Here is a 23,917-nt window from a genome sequence, read left to right on the forward strand (position 1 = left end):
GGAAGAAAAAGTACACCAGCAGATGCACTGAGTCAACACTTGAGTCCTGGAGAACGCACTTCCATATACATGTGCACTGCCTGTGAAACGATGCATGTGAACGAAGGGGGATACATACACGTACATAAAAAGCTCATTTTAAATAAATATTAGAGCTTCCTTAGAAATAGCCCTGTAAATACAAAAGGATTATTATAGATGTTGCAATGGTATCAAATATTGTTTCCACTTTCTCTGTTTTGAACAAAAATTTTGTTTTCATTTTGCAATGACATGAAAAAGCAGAAGGAAAAGCTAGCTGAGCAATGTAGTTCTTTATTCAAGCGCGCAAAATACAACAACAGAATATTTCATCCCAAATGACCCCCACTACAAATAAGATAATTGTACCCTATACTGTTTAGTGCTTATCTATAATCAGGTCTCGTCTACAATAAAATAATGGATGATTAAGCTGACTGCACTTTGCTTTTAATAGTTTAATTTACATATTTAGACAATCATGTTGCAGTAAAAACTTTATGGAGGCATAGGGCAAGCATAAATAATGCATGTTTACAGATTTGCAGCAGGTAGCAGGGACAAAGCTCGTGAGCTAGCCATACCTGAGCTGCAGTTTAGTAAAATGTACGTTAAGCTCCATACCTTTCTTGGGTATAATGCAAATCTCCTAGGATAACGACACTGCTGACCAGTAAACACATTTCTTGGCACTGAAGTCCACACTGTATAATGATTTTGCAGGTGACTTTACATGGTAGCACTCACTACTCAGGTAGTATTTTTAAATGCAGAGCGTGGAAGGTGTGGAGTCTAAGGTCCTGCTCTGTCACAGCAGAACACACGCAGTACAGGCAGGCATGGAAACACGGTGCCATTTCAGTCCCCTCTCACAGCAGAACATAAGCAGCTGAATTCCAGGGAAGACGGCAAGTGTGAAAATAAATGCAGACTACAGATTTCGAGGAATTACAGTAACTTGTAAATATTTTTTCATTTTTTACCTTCAAAACTGTAGCCCCTCAGTAAGCTCACACTGCTGGGGACTCCTAGCTAGAATCTCCACATCATCACTTGGTCTGAAGAAGGGCCCAAAGTCCTTCACACAAACAGCAACTACAGGTGTCGTGCCATGGGATTTTCAGATGTTTTTACAGCAGTGTAAACTTAAGAACAGGCACAGCTCCAGGTGACTGCTCAACAGGTTATCCAGTACAGGGCTGCTTCCCATGGATTTCTGATGCATCTTGAGCTCAGATGGAATGCACTGGGGACCAGAGGTGGGACTCACCTGAGCAGCCTCATGGTTTTTGGAACAAGATGGTCACCACTTTCAGGGTCTGGGTAGAGAAAAGAGCCCTTTGGAACTGCTGGATGTTGGCACTGCTCTTGTAGGTTAATCTCTTAAAAACACATTCCTGGTATGTCAGGTGTAAAGGACAAGCAACTCCTTCAGTACAGGAATGAGTTCAGGGGGAAGGAATGCCTATGTGGTTTTGTGATGTAAGGGGAACTCATCCTATACTGAAATAAGATTTAGCATGGTCTACAAGCATATCATGCCTAGAAAGACTGGCAAGGGGCGGGGGTGTGAGAGGACTGAAAGGTGGGATAGAGATGGGGAGGACACTAGATACAGAAGTCTGTATCGCCTGGTATGCATTTCTTGTTGATGGCCAAAGTAAAAAGACCTTTCCCAAGACGCCCTGTGGCTGGTAAGAGGCCTTCAGTACACTAAACAACACTTCTTGCTCTCAAAACAGCTCAGTCTACCCCTTGTAGAGCTCAGAAAAAAACAGAAGGTGAACTGCTGACTGAAATACTTCTCAATGCATCAGACAGATTAATTGTTTCCTAGCAGAATATAAGCAGTATTATACCATCCTTCTTGTTGACAGAGTATACAATAGCTCTGTCCATCACGCATCATGAATGATACCCTCGGATTTTAATAATAAAATTCTTTGCATGCATTCTGGGCTGCCCTGAAAGCCAACGTATGTATGTGAAGCACTTGCACCAAGGATTATTGACTCTGGCTATCAAAGGTTTCCACCCTCACCTTCACTGACATACATGCATTGTAAACAAGAAGTCAGAGAAGCAAAAAGCAATAGCACCTGCTGCAAACGCAAGTGGGTTCTGTCACTGGAACAGGCAGCATCTCATGCTGTGAAACAGGCCTCTAGAAATAGAGGAAGTGCGTAAGCATAGATGTATCTGAGAGCATTTTCTGGAAGATGTGACCCGGGCGATCACCACCTCGGACTGCTGGACGTGAGTATCGATATGCATCCAAACACACCAACAAGTCTTTCACCACTCGAAAACTGAAACTACTGGGTAGAGAAGCCCTTGTTGGTATTAAGCCTTAGAATTTCCCCCAAGGCATGCTAAAGACTAGACTGGGTAAGGTGACACTTATTTCTTCTTTTCTCTCAAGCCTAAGCTCTTGACTGCAATGTCATCCGGACAGTTTGCAGGAGTTAAGATCGCCAGAGTGATCCAACCAGAGAAGGAACAATATCTGACTTTATCTGAAGTGATCCGTGTAACCACTGCTTCTGAAGGCCTTCACTCCCGTGGAGAATGCAAGTGGCAGGGCACTGTAATGATAACATTTTTGATTCATGGAGGAAATCTTCAGTGAAACATCATTACGTCAAAAGAGATGTTCTAAAGGGCAAGACACCAGCCAGTCTTCCAGCCAAGATCAGAGATGGTAAATCTTCCCCCAGATCATCTTAAACCTGGAATTGCAGTTGCAAAGTTCTTTTAAGTCTAGGATAAGGATTCAGCTTCCTTTCCTTAAACAAGGTCATACTGCCTTTAAGTGTAGCACAAAGGGGTTGAGACATGAAACAGATTTATGGCCTATACTTTTAGACATGACATCAGTCTCGGAAGACAAACTTCTTTGACTGGTGTTGCAATTGCCCCTTTAGATAATTATGCCAGCTGGTAAAGGCAGTAAAGAACATTATTTCATTTTTATTGAAACAGATTGTAAGGATCCTTATCACAAAAGCTACTTTGTCTTGATTTTCCCAAACAGTCTTTATCACTGGCAAGAACTTTGCTGCATAGGTGAAGTACTTGTCTAGAATTTGCTATTTGCTGTTGGCTTCCAAATGAGACTTGGGTAGGAAACCAGTGAGAGCCTAGATATTTGATGTTCTTCATCAAACCTGATTCATTAACAAGAAGAGTGACCGCAACTGCTCTAAGACAATGCAGAGCATTGAGATGCAGGCGGCTAAGACTGGGTTGCACAAAGCATCATCTATCCTCCTTAGAAAGTCTTGGAAAACCATAATAATAAACTAGGACATTCTCGGATCCAAGAGTAAGGTCAGTACTGGAAACGGTGCCACGCGTTGCCCGCATTTCTGTGACAGCATGTTTCCTCTTTCACCACTGAATAGGGTGGGTCTCAGCTAGTCCCTGCAGGCAGCATAATTCTTCTCGGTCTAGAAGTATGAACAGACACAAGTACCCAGAGAAAATTGTTTGGAAGAAAAGCATTTCACACAGAGGGTTAGTTCAAGCACTTGAGCAGTGGACTGGTCAGAAAGAGAGCGGCTGAGGGAACAGTCCATGTCACATACAACAAGAAAGGGGAGAACCTCTTCCATATGAGGAACTTGTACTTCACCAGAAGGTACCAGGGCTCTTCAAAAGAGCCATGTACCCTAACACCTGCTTTAGAAAGGGGGGCCTGAACGTGAGTATTTTCTTTTGGCATAATCAGCAGAAGTGAGAGTCACAGTCTGAGGTTGGTATCTGGGTTCAGCTCAGGGCAGAACATCTCAGAGCAAAGAATTCCAAGACCAAACCAGCATATGCATCTTTAAAGGTAACCCAACGGCAGAAGTTTCCACCAAGTGGCTGGTCTCCTGTGCCCAAGACCACAGATAAACCAGAGACCTTACCCTGTGGAATAAACCTCAAGAGTGTTTTCAGAAGACAGTAACACCTCAAATTAAAAACAAAGTGGAAAAAAAGGGGACAAAAAAAAATACAAGACAACAAAAGCTTTTCCCCAAAGATAGAAAACTTCTTCACTCTACTGCTTTTTGCCAGAAAGCAGACACTCTCAGTGTGGCAGAAAGGTCCATAGATAAAACAAAACCTCACATGGGTGGCTCAAGACTGCAACATCACTTTAGAAGACATTATTGGCATATTATTGACTGGAACACATGCCAGGAGACCTGGTGGATACCTAACATTTCAGACTGCTATAGGACACGGGGCCACAGCTCTGGCCACAGACGGTAAGGGTCAAAATGATGGTGGCCCTATACATCCATCTGCCGAGAGCAGCGCGGGAACACAATCTGCCTGGCTGCAAAGGTCTTGGGTCTGAATGACAGGGCTTACGGACATCCTAACTGAGAACGTCCACAGAGACAGTCATGTTGAGGAAGGGGGCACATAGGAGAGTGTATTACCATATGTGGGTAAAAACTGTGCAAGTTAGAAAATTTTGGTATTAACCGTATGTTTCCAAAAAGATCCTCAAGGCCACCACTTTCCTGCCATACATTAAAGGTAGCGTTTTGTTCTGGTTTTACACATAGTATCTACAAGCCAATAGCAACGTATGTATCGCTATGTCATTAAAGGGGAATCATTTCAACTGAGCATAACTGAGACAGGCAATTACAGCTGTGCACAGTGCTCACAAATGTAAAATTCCAGCACGCTAACCACTGAGATACACCAGCTATTATCGCTCAGCACACAACTGAATGAGAACAATAAGCAAAAACATAGTGAGGTAATTTTAAAACACAGTACAGCAAATCCTGCTATCGTAACAATGGGCCTACTCAGAACAGCAGGTTGCTGGGCATAAATCAGGACCATCAAAGATGGCTTTAAAGCCAAAGTATTTTACTGCAGCAGCTTCTTGAAACAAAGTCAAGCCAATTAAAAAAAAATATTGCTTCAAGCTACAGATCACCAATACCTTTCAAAAAAAAAAAAAAAAGACAACCACAAACAACTACGTATCAAGCAGTAAAAAAAGCACTGGCATTAAATACATTGGATGAAAAGCAAGCTATCAGCTCCTTTTTCAAGCAAGCATTCATCATAGTCTGTACCTGGCTGATATGTACAGCAGAAACCTGGGCAGAACACACAGAGGAGTGGCTTGGAGAGTTTGGTAGGGATTTGCAGGGTCCAATTGAGAGCTGCTGCTTCTTCCTAGTTGCAACGATCTTCTGAGCAACTAAAGAAAAACAAAACATACAGGTGGGTAAGCTATAGCACATACTGGAAAACATGGCATGTCAAAAATATATAGAATGCGTAATACACAAGACACGGTGTTCCGTTGCCAAAGCCTGCTCCAAAAATTCATTGTAACACATCCAATTCAGATGACAGATGGTGTTTTTCCACAACATGCTCCATGTGAGAGACTGACTCTGTTCTGCACATGGATGAAATTGCCCTAGTACTCTCGCTCTACCAGGTGAGCTCCAGAGAACCAGCAACCTTCAATCCGAAGGGGAAAAGCTAGGTGTACAAGTTACAGAAAGCAATACCAGGAATGCTCCAAGTCCACTAGGAGCTTGTAACACCACACTAGCAAAGCTTATGGTAATACACATTTTCCATTCTTCTTTGGGATGTTCTTCCTGCAGACAGAAGATAAGTATAAACAACACTTGACTACCAACCTAGTTCAAGTGCATCTCAGTGCTGTTTACTGATACAGCCCTGGAAGGTGTCCTACATCACAGAATGCCGGTTCACTAGGAAAGCTATCACTCACTCCCAGTCCAAGCAGGTTTGGTTTACAAGGCGGTGTGCACTCTCTGCTGCTGAGGAATTAGGCGGACTTTTCTTAATTACCAGACGCTGCATTAGGACAATCAGTTTTGGCAATCACAAATTTAAAGTATTTGAAACAAACAAAGTAATGAAACTGATAAAGGGTCCCCGACACAGAGTACCTGGATTTGTGTTGCCACACATCACCGTCCGTTCAAATTCATTACGGAAAGAAGCTGTATCACGACTTCTAGTTTTAACTTTTACTACTTAGCAGCACTAGTACAGCCAGAAAAATGCTGAATTTATTTTGCCATTTACTAAGGAATCTTCTTCGACAAGTAAAGGAAAAGGATACAGCGATCAGAGTCACTAACATCTCTATATACAGATTAGCAGACTCAAACAAAAAATGGAAAAAGATCTGATACGACATGCAGCAACTTCCACACATGTCCCTAATTTTTCAGTTTTAAAGGAGTCACACTATTTCAGTAATTTCTTCGATACACTTGCATTTCAGTTCAATCTGCCATTCAGCTAAGGCCTTTGGAAAGAGTTCTTTTTAGCTCACAAATACTTAAAAATAAAATCCTTAATGCTGTATTTGTTGCCTACCTTTTAGGTCACAAATTAAGAAGTAATCAAAATTTCAGTCTTCAGAAACAGAAACCAGTGTCATGGCTAACCAAAAGCAGTACTAACATTTTTTTAAAAAGCACTACTTGTGAAATTTATCTTCCTTGCATGCAGCAATCTCCACCAAGTGAAGCACTTCATGAACATAGTCACTGGCATGGTCTCCAAGACCAGTCAATCAGGCAGAACAGCAACAACTATTGGCATCTACTTAAAAAGCCGTCGCACAGAAACTGGCCGTAATTAAACCAACAGCATTCAATCTGTCTTGTTCAGAAAATACAAAAAGATATTTTATGTAAATTCCAAGATTTTTTCCCTCAATACATTATAACGCAGGCAGAGATATTGTTTAGCAGTGTAAGCATACAATTTCTTCTCAAATGAATGCAATTTTAATAACAAACTGGTCTGTGGCTTATGTTTTTCATGTAAATGAATGATGGCATAACCATGATTTAGTGAGAATACACTGTATAAAAAATGGCTTATATATATGAAGCAGCAGCTTCATTAGTTACATCCCACCTCCAATAGGCCTCTTATCATCCTGAAAGGATGATATCAATTAATTTATCTTTCCCTGGCATATTGATCATAACCTTCATCAGCTAATCATGTTTAAATTACAGAGGAATATCGTAGCACTCTGTCATTTCAGAGCCATTGGTTTATTGATCTGGAGCCTGGAAAGCCATACATTAAAATATTTTAAAACACATTAGTGAATACAGAGAGCAAACCGAAGGTCAGATTTTAACATATGCACATGGATTTGTCTTCATCATGTGTGGTAAAGACCTAAATTAAGACCAAAACTGAATTAAAACCACACATGAATGAAAACTACTTTCTCAGCGAAAGCTCCACTCTCACATGAGAGAGGTAATTAGTCAAAGAAAATATTTACCTCTTTCCTTCAACCTGAATATAGGTGTGTTTGTGCCATCACATTAACACAAACAATACCGTCTTGCCAAATTATCATTCTCGGAAGGCGAAGGAAAAAACTAGAAAAAAACCCAGGATAGTCTGAATTCACCTATTCAAACCCACAACCTGAACGCTAGCCAAGTTCTACGAAAGCAGACACTAAAAGAATAAATACATTTTAAAAAGCAAAAAAGCCCACAACTTGTTACTCTAGAAATGTGAAGAATAATCCACAAAGCAGCTGGAAACTAAACCTTACACAGAGCAGCATGAAGGGTAATTTATCCTGTGCGCCGTATAAATGGTGAAATTGCAGCAGAAGACCTAATGTTGCCTACTTAAAATTGTGCTACAAATTCTAGACAAGACCATTCTTAGCCTCAAATTTCTTAGCTCTTCCCTCCGTTAGAAAAATGATGTGCCCCCTAATGAAAATCCCCTTCTGAGCTGCCAAACCTTCCTAATTCCCCCTCCATTTCGGCAACCAGACTAATATCCCCCGCCAGAGCACGGTTCCTCCTGCCTCTCCCCTCTCTTCATTAGGCAACCCGCTCTCCTTTGAGACACCAAACAGTTTTTGCTTCTTTCATTGCAGTCGTGTAGCTGCCACTCCATAATTAGATTGCATTCAATATTCAAGTGCTCAGGGCTACTTGCCCTTGGATATGATGGTGATACGAGCTTCAGAAGTACCTAAAGGAGTACCCTGACCCTTCAAAGTTTGCAACATATGAAAGACATGACTGATCATCTGTGGGGCAATCGCTGGACTGTCAAAAGACCTACTGTGCTTTTTCTACAGCTACCTTGAGAGAAGAGATGAAACCTAAATCTTGCCCATCAGAAGTCAATAAAAGGGGTTCAGCACATATCTCCTCAGCAGTGCTGCTGCAAATTCACATTTTCTACATCTTCTATTCCAGAGAAGAAAGCCCTGAAATACACAAAACTTAAAATGCCTAGCACTGAAAACCCCACAGATCTGCCAACTCCTGCTGCTGACATCTTCAGACACAGTAGTTAGTGAGGAAAAAAACCCACAGTTAAATGGTTGTGTAGCAAGAGAGAAATACACCATAATTATAAGAACTAACACCAGATCCAGAGAACAGCCACACTATATTGCTTGTTCAGCCTGCAACCCATTTCTGTTATTGTATCTTTGTTAGGACTCAAAGTGATCACTCATTAGCAGCTTAGTGGTGGTAGGAAAAATCCTTCAACCAACGCATTTTGTTTCCACAACTATCTACAAGTTCACACTGGATTTACAATCAACTTTGTCAGTGCATCAAAATATTCAAAATTATGGTTTGTTTTGCTTTTGTTTTGTTTTGTTTTTTTGGTTGGGGGGTGGGTGGGGTTGGTTTTGGTTTTTTTTGTTGTTGTTGTTGGGGTTTTTTTGTCCAGAAGGCAGTACCACAACCATAACACTTTAGGCAGCCTAGTGGCTAGGTAGGATCTTCACTGAAAAATATACAGCAATAAAAACAGGAACTCCTGAGATAAGCTGCAGCCATATGCAAACATTTTTCTGCTGTTAATGAAAGCCAGCTAGTGTACTTCATTAACCAATTTAAGGCTACTATGAGTTAAAACCTTCAGATTCATACTGAAGCACCTGTAATTGAAATGTCAGTACAGAGAAAGCTGCACAATTAAAACAAACGTTGTTCTATAAAGTGAAGAGAGAATGCAAGAAAGCAGAGTATTTTTGCCCCAGAGCTTTCAGGCTCCATCTCATCCCAAAGATGATTCAGTGATTCTGAACTTAATCTAAATATACTTGCTAAAATATGTTTCTGAAACAGATGAACACCGACTTAATCTGTGGCAGATACAAGAAATAATCAGGATAGTGACAAGCATTTCAACTATTTTTAAAAACCAACTGCATTCTCTCTACTTAGATACTCAATTCAGGTATCAATTTCAGAGAGTTTGTTTTATTGTAAGCCATCTATCTGTAGTATGAAAAGCGAAATGAAATTTATTTGCAAAGTCACAAACTCTTCTGCAAATAAACAGGGAGACGCTAAGGATATTTAGAGTTATAAACCAGGAGAACTGATACCTAGCAAATACTCGGTCTTTGAAGACTGACACTTATTTCTTATATATTTAAACTTAATTTCACAAGCCAGAATGACTAGAAGTTATATTTTGCTTTAAGGCCTTGTTAATTAGAAGCATGTGAAATTCCTGGTCTGCAAGATGAATAAAACGTCCCAAGTTTGGAGAAAAAGCTCTTGACTTGAATGCCTCTTCTTCCATGCCTGACCTAGCTCACCAAAACAAAATTAACCTTCCCACCCCCTGCCACTTTCATCTCAAATGCTACTTTTTGTTAGTCAAACCACTCATTCGTAAGCAGCCCCTGCTAACTTCTCACCGGATCGTTTCGGGGAAGGACCGTACCACTAAGCAAGAAAGCACGGTGGTCCGGCAGTCTGAGCTGAAAAGCAATGTTTCCGCACTCCAGCTCAGCAGATCTGCAGGCAAACCACCGCCGTTTCCATTTGCACAAGGGAAAAATTTACCCATCTGCTAATTTTGGCCAAACAGAGCTCTCCTATTCTGCTCCAGACAGCGTGGGGCTGACGATCAAGAGGACTAAATTCACTCGTGGGAGGAATAGCAGGTCACCTCCTCTCCCCGAAACCCAGAGCTGCACCTCCATAATGAACCGACTCCTCTTTGTGCTCCATTTCGGAGCTAATCACCATTAGAAATACTGTTGCCAGAGTAACTGCTCTGACAGAGTTGTCTTTCCTTGGTTCAAAGGGTTGTTCACATGTCAACTTCTTGTGCAGTGTGAGGCTGCTTTGGCAGGGGCAGCCGGGTCTCTAAAATCTCATTAGCACAGCTTCATTCAAGTGTAAGGACAATAAAGGCAGAGACAGACCTGGGGGGAAAATGCTCCTTACAAGAAGTTCAAGACACAAGGTAAGACTGTCTCATCTAGCTCCACACCTCTTAAAACCGAAAACACAAAGGTACCTCTGCATCCCACAATAGATGCTCTTAGGGAAACCTCACCTAGCCCCAGACTTGATCTCTTCCAAGATTTAAGATGGGTCCTGGAAAATGTCCAGAGGTATCAACAACCTGATCACTGCTCTTTCCCAAAAGGCAGGGAATAGCATCACTGCTGCGCCCTTTACGTTGTTTTTTACCAAGGAACGCTTCAAGTAATAAAAGGGAAGACTCCAGGCACACAACACCTGTAACATCTGGTGATATTTCTCTTCTCAGTTACCACCAGTCCAAAAGCATTGCATATTTAGGAGATGCAAATGGTCTTACCGAATTACCACTAATTTAAATCAAAATTGGTTTCTCATAAAAACATGTGTAAGACCATTTATCTCTATCTCCACTGTGTGTCCAAGTACGAGTAAACGTCAGGTTCGGTTAAAACCTGCCACTTTGTGTGCAAAAGATGCGAATGCAAGAACCATGCAGTAAATTTTCTTCCACTTATTGACAGACAGAAAATAGCTTTCAGCCAAAGTTGGAATACTCATGGCTGGCTGAAAAATAACAAGGGATAAACGCTCATGAATATCTATTTTAACCGCTGGGTGAAAAAAGCCCCAAACCTAAAAGTTTACACAAAGATAACCTTTCATCTTAAAACAACACTCCCCCCATACTCACAGATCACTTTGAATGACAAACTACGTTGTATTGTTGTGGAAAGTCTCTGTTCAACTCACATCACCCATTAGCAATCTGTAAAAGGTGAAGAAATAGTTTTCAATGAAACCCAAGTGCTCTGCCTAACACGAGCCAGATCCCTGAAAAGGAATGTTGGCCTTTTGAAATGCTATGCCAAAATTTTATTTTCCTCCCCCCCTCAAAAAAAAAAACCTTGCAGGTTGGAGTAACATTTATGGCAGCTACTGATTCGATGCTTTCACAGGCCATCAAAAGATCTCTGCGTACAAAAAGCATGTAATATTAACCTCGCTGCAACTGGTACTAAACAAGATGCTTGATAAAATGATGATTTATAAGGAAGGCTGCACAATATATGCACTGTACTTCACCTCTGAAACGGGCACGTTCTCACTGTAAAGTCAAAGGCCACAGTGATATTTTTAGGTAGGAGGCAATTAACGTTTCATCATGAGGCTTACTTAAGAAATCCGATTCGCCCTTTAAATGAAAAAATTTGTGGGAAGTTAAGATATATAGCAGCTTACATATTTACGGCAGCTGCGTTTTAGCATAATATTCCATGTTTACTATAAGTGTTCAATAAAAATAAATTTATTCCACAATTACATATTACAGGCAAAGCAGTAATAACTACAAGAGCAAGCACTAACCACAAATGCTTTTGAATGGGAAACATTAACTTAAGTATCCACTATTAAGGCCATTGTGCTTGTTATTTTAAATTCAATTCATTTTTTAGGCTAAACAACCTTTATACTTCTCTGTTTAAAAGGAGATCTTGGCATACCATGTGGCAGCTGTAATACAGAAACAAGTACTGGGCACCTGTAGGCTTTGGGCTTGGATGTAGCAATTTCTGAGGCCGGGGGAAGCCAGTATGTATTTGCACATGTCCTAAATGTGTTGCCAGTACAAATTCACTATTTTCTATTACTAGACTAAAACAACAAAAAAAAAAACTCACCCCAAAAAACAAACAAAAAAAAAATTACAAATGCGTTAAGGGGAACTTCTTGGCCTGTTTGTAGGCCAGCTCACCATTACAGGGCACAAGAGGATCCAGGCGTCTGCACGCAGCACAGAAGCGTAATTGCAGTACTGCTCTGTATCACAACGTGCACCTCCCTGTCTTGCTGAGGGGACACTCCTGCCAAGGGAACCCTCCACTACATGTCAATATATTTAAAAAAAAACAAACAAACCATCTTTAAGTCTCATCCTCAGAACTCTTTTCCGTTTCAGTTCTTCCCAACGATTAAGCTGTTCCACGCAACATCATTAGTAGTCAATTTTGCACTGTATTCCTGTGTGCAAGAACATCATCTATAAAGCCAATGCAAGCAGTCCACAACATAGTTTGTAGTTGCACGAGATGCCACTTCTAGCAGGAAAATTAGCTTCAGAACCTTTTAATCCAGGTCCTTTCAGTGATCCAGCAATCAGCTGGTATGAGCACAACATAAGGCCAGAAATGTCTTCAGCTATTTTTCCCCGCAGAAACAGTGTGCTGTAGAGCCATACCTGCAGAGGTGAGTTACCCTGCCCTGAACACAAATCCACTGAACGCTCTAACAGACTAGAGCGGTCCTTGCCAGGATAACTGCTATTTTGCTTTACAGCACGACCAACAAGGGAGGGAAAATGGAAGTGTGCAGGTACTTACCTCTGACCCTGCACAGCAAGAAGAGGCAAACCATCTGATCAAAAAATAATAGTATCTAATAGCGCCAGTTACCGGAAGCATTAGGAACTTTTACAGGACAAAGTGCTTAGTTAACAAATCTTTACTATTTAAAACAAGTTAATTACACACATACACGAAACCTGCGTTTTTACTACTTGACTAAAGCACACTTTACTTTGAAGTGCTGGTTAGCCATATAAACCAGACAGCTTTCACTCTTGCATTATTTGCCTGTGCTTCTCAAGCGCCTATACAGCCTAGGAAAAGAAGCATCTCAAGGCAGCCTTCTGGTTACCAAGGAAGGTATTTCAGATGAGATGTGCCTCTTTCCCAGTGCGAATAAGGTAAGCAGGTACCTGTTTAAACCACTGTACTCATTTTCAGTCCTATTAATCTATTCTGCTATGTGAAACTACCTGCTTTGGCAGGTTCCAAAGGGTCAAAACATTAAAACGGGTTTCAAGAAAGACAAACTACAGGAGACATGGTATTAAACAATGCCAGTGCCAAAGCAAATGCAACAATTTCAGCTGGCAAGTCAAAAGGTAAAGGGGCCATTAAAACAGCTGGACAAGAACAGAGGCATCTCCACCACAATTTCACACTGTGGAAAGACAAGCAGCAAATATTCCTGCCTTCCCTACCCAAACCTGTACTGCTGCCAATGACAGCGTAATTTCTCCCTGCAGCCTGTACCTACACACTCAGGACATGGAAGAAACATGAAAAACCCTGAGCTTCCAGAGGTTTATTTCTGAAGACTCAGTAACTCTCCGCTTCCCTCACTTCTCTCACTGTTAAATACTGAATTTGTGCATCGCTTTTGAAATCACAGTAACACTGGATACTGTTTTCCAAAACCTTTAAAAAGATGTGTTAACTTGGTAATGCTAAATAAAGCCACTTGGTTTCCTAAGCTGGAGAGAAGCTTACACTCTTACACTATGCAGGTAAATTTATGCAAATAAATTAATCTTTCAGACGTACTGCTATATGTCTGTTGTCACAAGTTTCTAATAAGAAGCAAAATCCTTCACTAGCTGTAAGTGAATACCATACACTGACAGAGAAGACTGCCTTCTCCAATTAACACGATATCTTCCTCGTGGTATCTATTTTAATATAAAGCTATAAAGTAGACAGGAGCTTATTTAAGATTAATCCACTAAGAGCTTCAAAGTTGCTCCCAAAATAGGAAGACAAATTTTAATATGGGATCCAATTCTTACCTGAATTCCCTTTATCTCATTATATTAAAACAAATTTATCTTCATTTATGTCTCCATTACCTTGTAGGGCTGTTAATTTGCTTGAAACGAAGCTATTAGGTGATTGCTCCTATGACTTGAGGGATTTAAATGCCGTCTGTAATAAACAGTTACCTTCAGGATGGAACAAAGTCAAGGCTACTCACGTTAATTGTGAAACGAAAAAAAGATTGCCAAAACAGCCAAGTACACAGCTATGAAGCTAGAAACACAACTTCTGCAAAACATGAACAAAGCAGGGTAAGTAATACCGTACACTTTGCTGACCTGTATTAACTTCACCTTCTCTAAGGTGGGATGGTTAAAACTTCAAGCTATAGACGATGGTTTGATACACCCATCGACATTCTTCTGGGAACGATGGGCTAACACACTGCCCAGCAGCAAGCCTACTTGTAGCGGAGCAGGCTCTTCAAAGCAAGTTCAAGCTCACCCTGGCTGTAGTTAACTAACAGAAGAAACGTATACACTGAACATCAGGTACATTACAAGGAATAAAGTCGGCAGATTTATTATAGCTGGTTTATACTTTTAAGAACCATTAGGCTATGTCATAATACAAGTAAATAGGAAATGCACATATGAACACACAAATTTTATACTGAAAAACACTCTTCCACAATCACCGCGCTGAATAATCAAGTTCAGATACAAGGGGTTAGTTCATGTTCATGTTTCTAAAAGAATTGAATACAATTCTCCTTAAAATAAATTTAAAACCACACCTTACTGGCACCTTTGGGTTTGTGCGATGCCTTCATCCAATTATGCATTTCAGCTCTGGCTCTCAGAAATAACAACTGTTCTTGTTTTAGCAGATACAAAAATAAGTAAGATTCACTGATAAATACCTCTCATGAATGCCAGTATATGCTTTTTTCCTCCCCAGGTAACTATGATTAACACTGCATATCACTTATTTCCAACTTTGATGCAAATCATTGTCTCCCAAGATTAGATAAGCAAATACATCAATCAATGCACTAAATCTGGAGAGCATCTGGCATGTAAAGAAATTTAAAAACTAAACCTACGTTTTCCTCAGTGCTGGAACTGTGTTGCAAGTAGAAGCATATGGCTTAAGGATTTATAAGGCAAACACCATGTCAAACACACAGGTAAAGACTTTTGCACATAGATTCACCCAGCCAGTAAATCATGCAACAACGCTGATCTTTCCATTGCAATGGAATGAAGTCGTAAATCCTGTTATTTCCCATACAAAGGTTAAAAAAAAAGTCGAAACCAAAACAACCCAAAACCCCCAAACCATAACCCCACAAACAGAAAACAGCAGATTCAAATATAATGATGTCAAATTGATGGGTTTCATGAAATGCCTATAAATAAACTGTTTTTTTTTTTAAATATCCTTTAAAGAATGAAATTCTTCAGCACAGTATCGTTGTATATTATTAACCACGTCAAACCACAGAATTAAATAATGTAGAATTTTACCACCTGGCAAGCAACTTCATATTTACATTTTGAAGTAGTTTCATGGAAAGCCTATTTTGTGGGGCATGCTATCAAATTACTGTTTTCATAGACAACATTTTTACTTTCCAAAGACTTAAGCACACCCAGTAAGCTCACTGATAGCGCAGGGACAAGGACACAATGTGATAGGAATCTTCTGGTTACATTCCCGCAACTCAGACATACCCATCCTTATAGAACAAAACTTATTCACATTTACTAGATCAAATTCAACTTGTGCCTCATTCAGACAGTTCTACTAATTCACCTGTGCAGAAAAAGTTTAGGTTGTTGCCAAACCCCCAGGATTTTCGTTATAATAATCAATGATTATTATTTTTTTAAACTCCCCAAATGATTTAAAATTGTTTCCTAACAGCCCAAAGTCCCTGCACCCAGAGGTGCAACTGCACCTGGAGATCTCAGAACCACCTGCATACACGGTGCACCTGGTTCCAAAACAAGCGCCATGTGCCCAGTATGCCAGAGCAGAAAATGTAACTTGTGAATAGAAGTTACGTATCTTGAAATATTAAAGCATTGCGACAACCTTAAAATGAGCTTGTTTGTAAGCGAGACAAGTTTGGATGCTGTAAGGGCAGGATTTAGCACCCCCTGCATGGAGGATTAACAGCACGGTGCAGAGTCGATGATCACTGCGAGCCTGGGTGACTCAGTCTACAGTTTTGCTCCACCTCAAGATGGTGCACGATCTTTTGTCAAATTCCCTTTCCAGCCGGAATTTGCAGAAAGCAGACAGATGCTAATCTCTGAAGTTGCAAGACAAGTACGAGGAGGCTGGAAGATAGGAAAAAACCCACAGAATGGGCACTCCAAGCACAAGCTACACTATCCATCTTTCTGATGCTCTGCCAACGGTTACTTGTTCTTGTAGGAAACTACCTCATTTTAGCTAGCATTTAAACATCCAGCCTCACTTATGCTGTTACATCTAGGTGTTAACTACTTAACCACTGAATACTCATGACTTTGCACTGGTACTCTGTGGCACTTCCCTAACATGCTTCACAATTCATTTTCAGCCATAATCTATCTGAAAAAATCCACAGAGGTGGCTCTGCTGTCAAGAAGTTGGTTCTCTTCTGTTTCCATTTTTTTAATATCAAACTTTGCATCAGCGGAGTTGTTGTAATGCATATGTTTATAATCAAACCCAGCGTTTTGTCTCCTAAACTTCCTTTATCCCGTTTTCCAGCCATCGCACTTTCCCTGCTGTTGTGTGATGCAAGCATGATGCCACTGCTCCACGCTGCAGCTTGATTAATACAACCAGATAACTGAAGGCACGCTTCAGCTCTGTAGTGGTGGATTAAAACAAACAGTGAGGTATTTCTGTCTTCCCCTGCCTTCCTGGCACATCTCATAGACAGTCATACGGCAGGCCAAATGCTACAAAGCTGCCTGTTTACCTGTGGGGGAGTCATCCGTGCTTTTCTGGAGGGCCAGCGAAACCCCTGACAGCTCTCTCCGTTTTAACTTGACTCCTGGGATGTGCCAAAAAAGTTACGTCCACTATATCATTTGAACAAATGCTACTTCCCTCACTTCGAATATGGGTATTATTCCTCAAGATGTGAATATTGTCCTCAGAAAAAAAACCAAAAAACCCCAAAAAGAACTCAGGTATCGTGTCTCGTGAAGAATATTTCCAGGCTCCTGACTGTCTGCCCCAAACATCAGCAGCTCTGTCTTCAAGGAGTGCTGCATCTGTGGACACCATCAGTTTGATGGCTTTTGAACACTAGATAGACACCACATAGCTGTTACGACTCTCTAGCAGAATTTTTCCAAATAAAAGAATTCAAGGTACTTGTAAGACAATTACACTTCACTATTACAAACCTGATGCAGCTGCACCCAAAGGTGACAATCTCCCGTATAAAAACGAGTTACAAAACGTAAGAACATATACTCTGTGCAAAGCAAAATAACACTGCAGCAACATCCAAACGATGCACAAATACACCGCTGGTTCTGAAGCACAAGCTATATACGCTGCTCACCAGCAAAATCAAGAAATATAACAATATTCTTGTACTGTAAAGAAAAACCTCCCTCAAAACAAACCACCATGGATCTAAACAAGATTAAATAAAACACCTCAGCTGATGGGCTCGTTGTCCACTCAGCCATCCAAACCTGCCACTCGGACACATTAATTCCCATTAGAAAAACAGCTAAGCTTACTGTTACCAAGGCTGCTGCTTCACTCACAGGTGAAATAAATCCCATTCCTAAAATGATCTCCACAAATCCAACAGTAGATATAAAGTCACCCACTCTATTAAGGAAGGATAAATTCTTTATTTGTTTTTGTGGGGTTTATGCACACTCAGCTGTCATAAAAGCTGTTACCCGCCAGAGTAGAAGCATCATATAGCATTTAACATAAATCTCACAAAACATATAAGCCCCCCCTTTGCACTTTAATCATTTGCTAACAGTTACAATAAGATTGTATTAAAAATTTAAACTGCCCTACTTAATGCAATTTACCTTCAAAGGTCCATTTCCAGAGAATGAATTCGAATGATATAAATGTCGAACACTTGATCAGATTTATTGCGCTGAAGAATATTTCTCTTGATACAGATCTGACGAGTGAAGGCTAATGGCTTTAGTTTTATTACTTTTTAAGCACTTAATGGGAAAATTTAGACATTTTCACAAGACTAAGCTTCAGCAAGAACGGTACATTTACAGAATGACAGCACAGAAGAAAGCTGTGCGATCTCTTTAGAGATGACCGGTTGAATGGCGTTATTAATGGAGAGATTAACGTAAAGTATTTATCCAGCTAATTTGTCACACAACAGTTAGGCCTGAGTCCCTCTCTGCTAAACAGCGACAGGGAAGATAAGCAGAAACTGCTGACTACAGCCAAGCTGCTGCGCCGAATTGGGGCCAAAATGCACAATTCAGGGAAAGGTGACTGAAGTCACACTGAGACTGTAAAATAAGGAGCTAAGTGGTGCTGCTATAGGTACAAATTAATTAGTTCATGCAGCTGATTAGGGGATACACACTAGATACCCAAACACTGACAAATAAATAAAAAAAACCACCTAACAAACTCTACCAGCTTCCCACTTTTTCATTCCAACCATGTTTTCCACTGCCAACATGAAAGGTACTTCCAAAATACTACAAAGCAATAGTTTTCCTTGGCCAAAAAGACCTTTTTTTTTTTTTTTTTTTAAAAACTGAAAGACAGCTGGGAGTCCTCAGATTTCAATTAATGTCTAGGTACTTATCCAATCAATCATCAAGTGCTATAAATTTCCTATATTTCTCATTAGTTACACTATTGCACAGCTTAAATCTAAACATACCTTTCCACAAGACTGTAAATTATGACGCCTAAGACACAAGCAACTGTATCAGCCATCAGAAGAGGCATAAATGATGACAGCAAGTCAATTGTATATCTGCTAAACTGAAGTTGATTTACTCCTCACGATTTTTTTTACACAAAAGTCTCACCAACGGAAGTGCCACTAGCACACTACATCTCTTGGAGTTTGCATATATGACTTGAAACCAGCAAATGACCTGTCTTTATTAACATTAACAAGTTTTATGCACAAAATCCAATTTTCTATGGAAAAAATATTTCTTCAGGATCTGTGAATAATGTTCCTTCATTAAGTGCAGATAGGCATGGGCTTTTTCTTCAAGCTCTAAATTTAAAATTGTTTTTGTGACCCTGAATATCATCTTCAGCCTTTTCAAAGGGCATGCATGTGGCGAGACACTCCAGAAGGTACCTGACAGCAGTATCTTACGTGCTTCAAAACCTTGGGGTTTATTATACTCAAACCAAAAAGAACATGCATTCCCACATTTATTACCAAAACTATTAGCTTTTTAGTCTTATACCAGCTCTGTAAAAATAATTCTTCCGAATTCAGGGTCCTCAGGGACCAGCACTCACGCTCCGAGTGAAGCACTGCTTTCTCTGCGCTTGACACCAACCCCGCAAAGCCTGGCTGACAGCAGCGCACTGCTTCACTTTCTTCCATGTAAAGCAGAGGATCCCTTGACCGACAACAAGCCCTAGATACTACTTTTAAAATGCAAGATAAATGATGTTTGTTTCACAAAGCACAAATAATTCACACACAGATCGTAAATGTTTCACCACCACAGGAAAACAGATTTCCATTTTCCTACCGCATCTGCTTCATGCTTAGTTACATTAATTGCTCATTTGAAATCCACTGGCAAAGGGACCACGCTGGTTTCCCCAGAAAATGGGGCAACCTCTGCATTGCTGGATCTCACCCCAACACTGCAAGGACAGAGATGGCAGTCTTCCTCAGAAGAAGCTCTACTGGAAAATAAGGTTTCAATTGCGCACGTACATGTAAGGCACAAAAGAAATTAATCCCAGTGAGAAGATTTTAAGTAATTCGGAAAATCCAAGAACTTTTGGTTAAGCAGTGCTGCCACCTAAGTAACAACTGCAAAACGTGTACTGGCCCTGAATGGATGGTGAAGATCTTCCATTCCTCCACAGAGGGTCCTGAGGGAATGCGGTGTTTCTGACCAAGCAAAACAGAGCACTTGACACAGATGACTGAAACGTGCTAAGAAACCTGCCTTCTGTTTCCATCTGTGTAAGGTACCTCAAAAAGTTAATTGGAAGTTTTGCAAGTTCCAGGAAACTTTCATTCAAGGGCTATAAATCAGCTGCCAAAAGAAAAGGGAGAAAAGAGAGAAAAATCAAAGAATACCGAGCAACAGCAAACTGAGGGCCAAAGCACACAGCTTGGCTACATCACATTAGTCACCAATTATCAGCAGATAACAAAGGGAAGCCAGATGGGCTGTCTGTCAGGGTACCCATCAGGAAGCCACTTCTCGCCCCACCCCAAGCCTCAGACGCTAGGCAGTTCAAATGAGCAAGAAAAAGCTCTTCATGGCAAAATTTTTATAGTACGCTTCAAATTTTAGTCATCACTTCCCTACATATCCTCCACATGTTTAAATCTAATACTGGTGGAAGCTAGCTTATTGACGTGACATTTGCAGTACTACAAGCACAGGCGTTGGCAAGAAAAGGGCAGGCACACTACAGGAATCAATTGTCAGCACTAAGGCAGGCAATAACAGCCAAGAAAACACAGCACAGGTACTTTACCCCAAAAACTCTGAAAAATCTTTTACTAAATGGGGCTGTGCACAGGGAACAACTAGCTGACACCAAACAAGCTTGCCAAGACCCCAATTTCTGTAATCCCTTAATAAAACTAATCGAGCCGCTGTGCCCAATACTCACACTTAATAGTCGGGATAATTTTCATAACACAGCCCACATGGTCCACCCATCTGCTAACTAACTTTCCAGCTTACTACTTAAAACAAAATGGAGCATGTATTACTAAAATAAGTCTACGTGGATCACAGGAAGACTGTTACCTCTGGAAAGACAAAATTGACGAATTACCAAAATATTTTAAGAGATGCTATTCAAAAAGCAGTTCTCTATTCTACAGACTTATCTCCAAGCTGTAGAAAACAATAGTTTGCTGTATTCTCTGTTCTCCACAAAATACTAACTAGATCCTACAACAGAGAGAGTCTGGCCACACTGCTTTAAGCACACCCACGTATACAACTCAAGTAACTAGGGAAAACAAACAAAAAGAGCTTGATACAAGTGAACAACACTGTTTCACAAGATACAGGTAAAAGATTGCACTACCCTAAGAATCTAGGCATCATTAAAGTAACCACATGAAGGGGACCACAAGCTTCCCCATGTTCAAGGGATATTTTCACCCTTACCAAAGGATCTGGGAGGACCAGATGCCAACAGCTATCCTAGCCCAATATTGCATCCAGCTAAGGTTTATATCCATTAACAAGCATCCCACAATACCTGAACTGGTGGGCCTGACCATCTGCCGGCAGCCTTCATGACTGGCAGTAAAGAAAGTTGCCTGTTATGCAACTCACTGTTTAAGACTGGTCAATCTTCTCTGAAACCTGAAATAAAAGGAGCTGCGCACGTAGGGTTGATGAAAGTCACGATACAACATTGGTGCAAATGCTTTTTCCTTAAGTGGGAAGAAGCAAAAGTTCAGCCTTTTAACGGGCGTAAGTCTCCTTCTGCAACACCAAGGACCTACCATTGCGAACAGCCTCATCAGATCAAACTTCAATTTCAAACTTAAGTTATACGCAGTTAGTTTAAGGATTCTCTACAGAGAATGAGGGGGGAAAAAAAAAAAAAAAGATGTATTTTAAACTCAGTAGCAGTGCTGGATGTTTTCTGGAGCAGGAATTCAGAAGACTAATGCCAACACTTCTTCTGGCTTACTACAGACACCACCCCCATACATTCATGCAGGCTTTTAAACTCTGAATACACAAGTGCTAATCCCAGAGAAGCAAACAGTTTCAATAGGATTTGCATATACATACAGATTAGTTGAAAGGGAACGATTTGCAATGCATTTCAGAAATCGCTTTTGAAGAATAATCTATGCTAACAATAAACTTTGATGTTCAAAATGTTTGTTACACAACAGAGAACATTACAAAAGGATTATGTTTATTACACCCGTTTTAAACGTTTGATAGCTCAGACAAAAGCATCCCTTTTATTATAAGAGGGGAAAGCCAGCTATTCTGTTTAATAAATGTTACCAGATACACTGCAAACACACCCAGGAACAGACAAAAGTTATAGAAACTGAGATACAAATGTAGTATCAGCATTTTGACAGTTTTTTATTTGACAGCTCGGTTGAAAGAGCTTCAGTATGCCGTATGCCAGAAATAACAAATACATAAGAGCAGCAATAACCCTCTGGAACCTCAAGGGCTGGCTAGAAATACCACAGCACGATGCACCAACAGAACAGCACACGCCAGGGCTGCTTCTCAAGGTGAAGTCAGGTTCCTACAAGACTCCCCAGGGCTGGTGTTGCCTCCTGCCTCTGTTCTGACAGCCTCTGCTTTCCACCCCGAGCACTGGGTTTGTGTCCAGGGGTTCCAAAACACTCTGGGGATGCTCTGAGCAGGCTGGCAGTATTCTCAGTGTCAGGTTTATAGCAAGGGGCATTTTCCCTCGCGTCTATCTTGAGACAAGACACCTTGCATGTCAGTTCTTATTCTTTCATCCACCCAGCAAAGCTGTTTTGTGCTAAAAAATTTAAAGTTAAACCCACAAAGGGCAGTTAAAAAACCAATGACCAAGGAACAACGTCTTGAGGGTAATTAAAGAAATCAAGCTTTAGACACTTCACATCGCCCTCCATTTGAAAACTTGTTGGCCAAGTCGTACAGAACACAGGCTGTAAGGCAGCAGATGAGGTGTTAACATGTTTTAAGATTTGTTAATAAAAATTTAAGGGGGGGAAAAAATCAGATTAAGTGATCACACCATAATAAAGAGCACAGCAGTAGGAAGAGCAACAAAGATCTAGCAAGGCAGACTATCCCCCAAAACACAGCAAGTGAGCCACAGTTCAGACAGGCCTCTTAGAAACAAGACAGATACAAGTAAGAAAAAGGTTGTCACTATAATAAAGAAAATGTAAACTGGCACTTTAAGGAGCTCATGCTCTTTTTGGCCCTTATCTAACCTTGTGGTCAGCTCTGGCACCCTCCATTACAGCATCATTAGCAACTGCAAAAGCAGGGCTGAACAGTCATCTAGCTAACAGATATTACCAAGCACTATTTTTTTTTTTTTTCCTTTTAAAAAACCCTTGCATTTGGATACATCCCCCGCAATTGAGCCCTGTTAATGGCCACGCTGTTACCACCTAACTCGCTACGCAATCAGTTTGCTGTTCAGGTCACTTGGCTTGAAAAAAATCGCTGAAATTGTCACTGCTCTTTTCAGCTTCTGTCACCCACTCCACCAGGAACCACAGCATGACAAAACCTAGCAGAAGCATCTTTTTCCATAATTCAAGCTCTGACAAGCTGACAGGACATCTGACTTATTTCTGTTCTTGTTTTCCTCCTCTCCTCTATTGAGAATAAGGCTCTGCAAGATGCAAGACAATTTAGCAGCAGCGATATTCTCCCAAGGTATTAAACACAATAGCAACACAAACAGTAAAACAGCAAAGCAGGAAAAGGTTAGAAATAAAAATATAAGCACAAAAAACTAAAAGCCTGTTTCTGCATGGTATTAAAACACACCAGGTATTCCAAGAGGCTTATATCTACAATGTCCTACATTTTAAAAAAGTGGTAGTTAACTGTTACAGATTAGAAATTATACTAGATGCTTAAAAAAAAAATTAGACCAGATAATTCCATTTTTTCAGATGAGCTTACAAAATTGAACACAACCTCCCTCTCTGGATAAAGAACAATCACAGTCCTTCAGAATAGTGCCTATGTCCACACCAACACACAGCACCAAATTTTAATTTATGGGTGCAGTCAGACGTTACTG

At 40.6% G+C, this 23,917-nt stretch overlaps 1 protein-coding gene across 9 annotated transcripts in view; it reads right to left on the minus strand.

Moving 5' to 3' along the window:
* The window catches only part of AGAP1 (ArfGAP with GTPase domain, ankyrin repeat and PH domain 1), a 382,678-nt gene that overhangs the window by 192,514 nt on the left and 166,247 nt on the right, over window positions 1-23,917 (minus strand). For all 9 annotated transcript variants that reach the window (XM_037397858.1, XM_037397852.1, XM_037397857.1 and 6 more), the window contains one exon: window positions 5,112-5,239. In XM_037397858.1, the coding sequence (XP_037253755.1) occupies window positions 5,112-5,239 (128 nt within the window). The remainder of the gene's footprint in view (window positions 1-5,111; window positions 5,240-23,917) is intronic.

Source organism: Falco rusticolus, chromosome 8 (genome assembly GCF_015220075.1).
Source record: "Falco rusticolus isolate bFalRus1 chromosome 8, bFalRus1.pri, whole genome shotgun sequence".
Taxonomy (NCBI): Eukaryota; Metazoa; Chordata; class Aves; order Falconiformes; family Falconidae; genus Falco; species Falco rusticolus.